The sequence below is a fragment of the Mycteria americana genome, chromosome 9, assembly GCF_035582795.1.
Source record: "Mycteria americana isolate JAX WOST 10 ecotype Jacksonville Zoo and Gardens chromosome 9, USCA_MyAme_1.0, whole genome shotgun sequence".
Lineage (NCBI taxonomy): Eukaryota > Metazoa > Chordata > Aves > Ciconiiformes > Ciconiidae > Mycteria > Mycteria americana.
The window spans coordinates 36,216,658-36,224,742 of NC_134373.1; the positions used below are offsets into that span (position 1 = coordinate 36,216,658).

Consider the following 8,085-nt stretch of genomic DNA (forward strand, 5'->3'; position numbering starts at 1 on the left):
TTAGGGCAACACATTACAGTATGGGGATACAGAAGTCAGACCAAAGAGATGGGACAGGAGAGTTTGTACTCTCTAGGAGGTCTTTGTAGCCTTTTTGGTGGAGAAAAATCTCAACAGCAAGCTGCAGTGCAGGTGAGACAGGAGTGGTTGGCCGGAGTGGGCTCTGGGCAGCTCACACAATGGGGTTCACACAGGCGTGGAAGAGGCCTTGCTACCCAGCATAGCGGACAACAGGGCTCTGGGGTCCCACAGTCACTACCTGTGTGTAAGGAGATGTTACAGGATATGAGAAATATCTGCTCAAGAAGGCAGAGATGAGGACTTCAGATGACTATTGGTACATTCTGGGAAGGGAGTGTTTGGTTATTCTCTAATGTCCTGTTAGCTTGCTGCTGTCCTTCCCTCCCATTAATCAAGTACTGTTTCATGAATTATTTGACTCGTTATTTATGAGTGAAGAAGTACAGTTCATTGGGCAAAGTTTAATATTTGTGGCTTTCGTGTGAGGAGCCAAACCGTTGTTCATTCGTGACCCCTAGAACCTGAACCCAGCCCTTGCAGCTACCAATGCCAAATCCAATTGCTCCCAGCACTTCCCAGCATCAATCCCAGCAATATGAGTACTCAAAAAAAGAGGCAGCTCTATTATCAACACCCAGGAACAAACTTCTTCCTCAGAAGACAACCTCTGTCAATGTCAAAGAGATGGCATGGGTTTCCTTGGTGCTCTCAGCTTTGCTTGTTTCAGTATTTGTCACACTAGCATGCTGAATACTTGACATCGGTGTGTTTATCCTCTTACACAACTGTTCAAGATCTGTGAGCATTTTCCGGTCATGTATCCATAGTATAGCTATAAAAATGCCTTGCTAATCTCAGTCATCATTTGCAAACATTAACTAAAAATAAATCTAGAATACAATCAACTAATTCAAATCCTATGTATAGCAAAACCAATTATTTTACAGCATGTGGCATTTATGTTTCTCTTTCAGGTGATATTACAGTAGTTTATACATTCACTGTGGTGAATAAATTTTTCCTAGTATCCTCAATAGTAAAACAAGCATTTCTGATTAGATGACCTCAGCTATCTACGGCTCTTATACACTAAGTATAAAGCAATACTGAGTGATCTCACAGAGGCTGAGTAGGATTTTAATTACAAGTTTGGTATATTTGTCTAGATTCCTTTCTTGTGTAAATCCACTGAATTCAGGGACATGCTTCTATACGCTATATTCCTCCTGCACTTTTGTTCTGGAGAATCTTAAAAAAAAAAATCACAAAAGGCTGTGATATTGTGATGAATAAACACCTTTAAAATGTACATCATTATGAGTATTGCTTCTTAACAACTATATTTTATGACAGAAGATATATTCAGTAAATTCAGTAAATATTCATTCTTACCACAAGACTGCTGTCCAGAGAAAGTCTTTTCCCAAATTCCCTTTTCTGTAGCTGTCTCTTTCTCTCCATAGCTGAGGTTATTTGTTTTTCTTTTGATCAGCTAGAAATGTCAGACTGTTTCCAGAATTGCTGCAAAAAAAATTAAATGCACATTTCAATATCCTACTTAACAGTTTCTGTCTTTCATCATTAACTTTGTAATAACCCAGCAGCTAATGACTTTGTGTCTATAGTAGGCTGTGTTCCAGGAACAAATTTTCTGTGCCAAAAAAGCTAAACTCTCCAGACAGAAATATTACTAATATGTTTGGGTCACTTCTCAAAGACAAAAAAAAAAAAAAATCTGCTGCTACTGTCTTTATCGATACACCCCATGTTTTCATAGTCTCTTTTGAACTGGGCTCGGAGCTGGATTTGCAGAGCCAATGAACGACCTGGGGCTGGGGAGGGAAACATTTCGTTTCACATTAACTGCGCTCCTCAGTAAGCCCTACTTGTTGGCACATCTGTGCTGCTACTACGACGTACAAATTTTGGAGCTAATCCTGAAGAGTTCTAAAAGCTTTCAACTCCCATTATCCTTAATGAGAGATGAATGCCCTCAGCACTTTCCTTACATTTTTAAGGTCAAAGATTCTGCTGTGATAATCAGACAGTCCCACTGCCTGTACAGAATGGCTGGGGAACTTCACCCTGTAAAGCTCTCACAGAGGGAATTAGTCTTTCCAGTTCTGTAGGGTTTGGTTATTCCTGGCTGATGGTTTCTACTAAAACCAAGCCACACCTTACAAGTAACAACTACCAGCTCTCTCTTCTCCTAAATATTCTTGATGATATATGTATTTGAAAGTTTTAGCTTGTATTTTAAGGTAATATTTATTGTGTGTGATTCAGGAACATGGGCAAAGCTAATGAATTTATTCAGGATTTACAGAAAGTAGTAGAATAATAACAGAAATCTGAATCTAGCCTAAATTAAGGCAGGCAGATATGCTCTAAATACAGAACCAAATACAGGAATTTTCTCCTGCATCTTACAGTGACTGCATTTACTGTATCAGAGGTTAATATCCTATTATCTCTTAATATGGGCTAACTCCTCTTAAGGACAAAGAGCTTTCACTACAAGAATTTCTCCACATTTTTTAGTCAAGATTTGATGTGGAAGCCTATTTAAAAACATAAGTCTAGTAAGGCTGAGATATTCATACACCACTACTTAATGCTAAACCTAGAGAAATTAATTGCATTTGACTGAAAAACAAGACTAAGCAAGAGACAAATCTGTCTGTTTCTGATCCTTTTTACTTACTGCAAACAGCACCTTCAGTCATAAACACACAGGTGATGCATGAATACCACTGGGCTTGGCTGTAAGGGTAACGCAGCTGGCATTCCCAAAAGAAGCCTTGCATGTGCCCTCCAGATGTATTTGCATGCCTATGGATGGACTTGACTTCTCATGCACCTGTGAACAATCCCATCTGTCGCTGTGGCAATATCAAGCAGATAAAACCACCACAACTCTTTCCTCAAGTTGTCCCCGAATGCTCTGCCGTGAGGGCACATAGGAGTCAATGTGGGCCAAGCACAGGCTGCCTGCAAGGAGAGCAGGATGCCCCAGGCTAAGCCTGCGAAGCCAGCTGGAATTCCGAGAGCTCCCAGAGGCACGCAAACTGGGATCATCAGGTACAATGGAGACATCACAACTGGGACTGCTCTTGTAAAACACTTCCCACGGGGAAACCGTAATTGGTCCAGCTACCAAGCCATCCAGTGGTAAATTCAGCCTTCTATTAAACAGCACCTGGTGTCTCCTACACTTGTTTTGTACTTCTGGTTTACACTTAAGCAAGACCAGAATTCAGGCCATTTTCTCCAAAATAGATAAAAATTAGTCTTTATACATATTCATCTAAAGAACACATGCAATGAGAACATGTACACACAATGGTAGGAAAAGGTCCGTTATTGTACTGTGATCTTCCTCGTGTTTTTTTTTCCAGGTTTACCTGTAAGCCCTTGCTTCCTTTCTGTAGTACCAATCCTAAAGCTACACACACTATTTAATTCAGCTAATAAGGAATCTCAGTGGTGTGCTATCACATAATTACCATTGTTTCCTGATTAGCTATCACATCTCAAAAGAAATACCACAACAGATTTGAACACAGAGGCAATGTATTACACTGTTCTTATGATTATGCCAGAAATTAGCAAAAGAAAGACCTTATGTAATCTCTATATCATTCTTCTATGCATTCATCATGCCTGGAGAGCATGACTTCCACAAGGGAGCCTTTGTTGATCAGTAAGCACGGAACCACTTAGGAGTGAGCTAGTGATAGCTATGGCTGGAGCAAATTATCCCTGTAGAAGGTCAAGTATTTAATATGAATAAGTGCCTGAAGTTTCTGTCTGCACGTATTTGGCAGAACCACCCCAAATTCTAGTTTAGAAGTAAAAGGAGAAAGGATTATTATTAATTATTCCTATGGCTTATATGCTATGCTGCCTTGGGCACTTCAAGGAGTGGATTTACTATAGCCCTACCTAGCACAGCACGTGGACTTACTCATGTAATGGTGGAGCAGACTCCACTCCTTCCCACACACACACCATGGGAGCTCAAATCTCTGGGCATGTTACCATTAGCAGGCTGTCACAGATCTCTCCTGAAGAGTTAACAACCTAAGGCTGAACCCACTTAAAGTTTTGAATCAAAGGTAATTATTGGACAAGATAATACAATACATCACCTGTACCAACATATGCTCATGCCTCAAAGTACCCAACTCAGGAGGCCTTTAAAGAAAACTAATCATCAGAGTGAAGTACTTAACAAAACCAGAACAAGTTTCCAACTGGGAATGGTCATTTTTGTGCATCATACTGCATGTCACAAAGAGAAAAAATTACCTTCCCAGGTAAATCTCTCTTCCTCCGAGACCAACCATAAGACTAACAACAATTCAAAATGGAGGTAACACATCCCCTGGGAAGCTCAGCAGAGGAGAATGATTGACCAGATGAAACAGTCTTGAAATGTAAAAGCACTGAGAATCAGTTTGCCCAATCATCAGAAATACTATTTTTGTGTTACCAAGAGAACAGACTGTAGAAATTTATCCACCTTCCCTGACTAATTTGCTTGTCGACATCTTTACAGCAGAGACCCCAGTGATCAGCATTCAGTCCTTGGCTGTCCCATTTAGCTTGGCTGAACTGTGAACTATTGCAAAATCACTTCTGATTTATGGCATCTTCACTGATGCTGCACTCACATATGTACATCACCAAATCTTTGGGGACACATCTTACAGTTCTTTGTGCTGCAGGAAATTTTTCTGCTGTAGGACTCTTCTCTGAGGGACTATAGACTTCATCTGTGCTGAGCATATTGGGGAAGGCACTGAAGTTAGAGGCACTCAGCAATTAAGCCTGTATCCTCAAGAAGTGTATGGGGATCAGTCTAAGAGAATGCAGGTCCCAGATGTTTGCCTACTGTCTTCTCAGTTTTGCATTGAGCTCAGGGAAGAAGGTTTTGTATGGACACAGAAAAAACTCTCACGGGAAGACCTAAGTGGGATCTTGCTTCTAGATGGTATACCCTCACTGTTCATAAAGCCAGCAAGCCAGAGGCATCAGCTTGATTACTAAAGTGCAGTATTTTTAGTACTCAATACAAGAATGTTCATTACTTCAGGAGATGGCTCTAAAACTATGCCCCGGAGAAATGGTGTGATTAACATAGAAAAGCACTCTCTAAAATCTATGCAAGAAGTTTCTCGCATTATAATACCTTCTTCATTTCTAGTAGTTACAAAGGATGATTGATGTATATTGCTTTAGCTGATGAAAACGTATAACATTATATTCCTTAGATAAGCATCCAAGACATTTTCAGACAGTTTGAAACTGCAGTTACATTTCAACAGAGCTATGCCAACATACACCAGCTGGGAACTAGCACACAGTATATCTTTGGTAACTGGAAATAGACTGTATTTATTTTTCTGTCTCTTACAAATTAGTATAAATTTAGCAGTTATGACACGTGACAAAAATGACAGCTCTGCAAACCAGCATCCTTTTGTTTAAATTCAAAATAGATATAATGCAGCCTCCCCTCCCTCTGCTTTGCACACCTTAACGCTGCCAGAACGCAAAACACCGTAGGGCAGCAAGGTATTCCCTCTCAGCAGTCTGCTTGTCTTTCTGAGGTGTTAACGAGAGGACAGGTTTTGTGATGTGGACATCAAACTGTTGGGTAACAGAATGAGGCCAAAGTTACACAGTGATCACCTTTAAGTACTTTTTTCTACTCTGATAGTCCTGCTTGCTCGACAGCCATATTTTAAGGCTGAAAGGGAATAACCAGAACTGGTATTATCCCTCAGCAATGAATGGAGAAGGAAAATAACATCACTAGCAGAGGTCAGGAAGCAGCTATGAGAAAGTAAAAATTGTCATCCATGCAAATGTTAGTTAGAATGAACAGGTGACCTAAAGGTGAAAGATTTTGTATCTCATTACCAACCTCTGGAGTGATTCAGTTTCCTGAGAACCTAATTGAACTGAATTGAACCTGTCATTGTCTGGCTGTATTTCTTTGGCTGACTCTGGTGCTAGCACCAATGTGCATATGCATGCTTTTGTTGTGATATTTGTAGGAAAAGGAGTAGAAATAAGTATGCTACACTTTGTCTGGGCCTTCTCACAACTGGAAGAAAAAAAGATTCCAGAATTATGAACTTGATGTGCATTCAACAGATCAAAGATTGTCCAGTTCTATGAAATCACTATATTTATCTTCCCAGGCCCAGGCCAGTCAAAAATGCTAGGTTTGTACTAAGCTTTTTGAGCATTTCCCTTGTTTTTTAAAAGGGTAGAGTGTTCAAGCCATCAGAGCAGTAACAGCAGAAAATCCCACCTTCACAAAAGATGAAAAAATTCTCCTTAGTGATTAAAAGTGAGCCACGAAAATCGTTTCATTACCACACCCCTCTCTCTCCCCATCATGGTATTTAGCCTGGTCATGACTAAGTGATAAAGTGGAAAAATAATTCCAAAATTCTCTTTTGAGCTGATGTTTCAAACTTCAAACTTGGGAAATAGAAAACTACAGTGACATCTGCATTTATGCAACCTGAAACTTAGCTAAATGTTTTTTGTTTCACCTGCAGTGTATTTCATAGCAATGCTGTAAGCAGGGCCTGCCTGCCTAATGCCCAATACTCCCAGGTATTTGCTTAGACTGGTCAGCAGTTTGTTAGCGCTAATGTATGCATTGTACATTCACACCCACTGGATTAGGTTGCTATTTAGATAAGCAAACCACATTTTTGCGGAGAGGGAAAGAGAATGTGCCATGTGCCAGCATTAATGAGTTAATTAAATTAGAAAAATTCCAGTACAGGAACCTAAAATGCTTAGATAAGTAGAATACTATGGGAATTACAAGGCAGCAAACAGCACTGCTGTACCCTTCTGCCTACATATCTAGATATTCTGACTGGTTTTGGAAAGTTATATTAAAATAAAATACGTCAAGTCAGTCAGAAAATATCTAGATAGAAAAAGACTTTTTCCTAGTCCTCTTTTTTTGTTTTCCTGTGGGATAATTCATTTTGATATACCCCAAATTTCTTACAATCTCTAAAACTGTTCCAAAGGATATTGGAACTGTACAGGCAGCACACAGAGCCAGCAGTGCCCTGCAAGTTATTTTATGATCCAAAATACTCCCTAATCCAGTAGTCCTCTAATTCTGGTTGAAAACTGTCCAGTGGTCATTCACAAGGCCATGATAAAGTAGCCCCAAGGAAGTGTGGGAAGGGCCAGAGCTAGACAAGGAACCTTCTCACCTTTGTTGTGATTTGAATTAAGTATGATGACACTGACACATGGCAGTCTACAAAGAAACTGAAGGCTGACTAATTTGAGAGCCAAATGCTGTGGATCTCTCCTGCCCTCACCCCATCCCTTGAAAAGGAATCAGTAGAGCACATAGGATGGTCTCATGCAATTTTTGACTGATGATCACTCGCCAGCAAAGAACAGACTCTTAGTACAGTGTTCTAGAAACACAGCATTTAAAATAAAGCGTCTCAGCTACTAAATTCCACCCTGTTTCAACCACAGTTTTCAATACACTTTTATGCTTTCTTCGTGCAAGATAATCTTCCATTTATTCAGCAAACTAAATAACCAGTAAAGCTTTCTATAGCATTGCTTCTAGGATTTAAACAAGTTAAGATTAAGGGCTTAAATCTAGCAAACCTATCAGTGTGCTCAAAATAATACCAGAAATTTCAATAAATCAGAAAATAAAGAATATGGCATTAAAGATGTTATTACTACGACAGCTGTCAAGATGAATTGCATGAGAAGCATTTAAAAGATTTATATCTCAGTATCTCACCAGGTTAATTAAATGGATGCATGCATTCATTTAAGAGGATAAGGTGGGTTGCAGTGACACAAAATGAGAGGGCACAAGATTACATTCTTTCAGCATTAACAAGAACGGGTTGAACCGATATCATTTCCGTATTCTGTAATAAGCATGATTCATCCATTGCCATTTTCAGCTCTCATTTTCTTTCTGGGGAGGAAAAAAAAAGAGACTATGAACATTTATAGACTAACATAATCAAAGCTTTAACCTTT

At 39.6% G+C, this 8,085-nt stretch overlaps 1 protein-coding gene across 20 annotated transcripts in view; it reads right to left on the minus strand.

Moving 5' to 3' along the window:
- The window catches only part of NCKAP5 (NCK associated protein 5), a 413,976-nt gene that overhangs the window by 379,577 nt on the left and 26,314 nt on the right, over positions 1–8,085 (minus strand). For 14 of the 20 annotated variants that reach the window (XR_012777069.1, XR_012777067.1, XR_012777068.1 and 11 more), the window contains exons 2-3: positions 7,838–8,020; positions 1,414–1,542 (exon numbers count right to left, since the gene is read on the minus strand). Coding sequence is in view for 14 of the 20 variants with exons in the window: in XM_075511570.1 (XP_075367685.1) it covers positions 1,414–1,482 (69 nt within the window). In the remaining 6 variants the exon portion in view is untranslated. Of the gene's footprint in view, positions 1–1,413; positions 1,548–5,953; positions 5,971–7,837; positions 8,021–8,085 lie in introns of those variants that run through there. The other 6 variants (XM_075511572.1, XM_075511573.1, XM_075511574.1 and 3 more) reach the window with 5 other exon arrangements.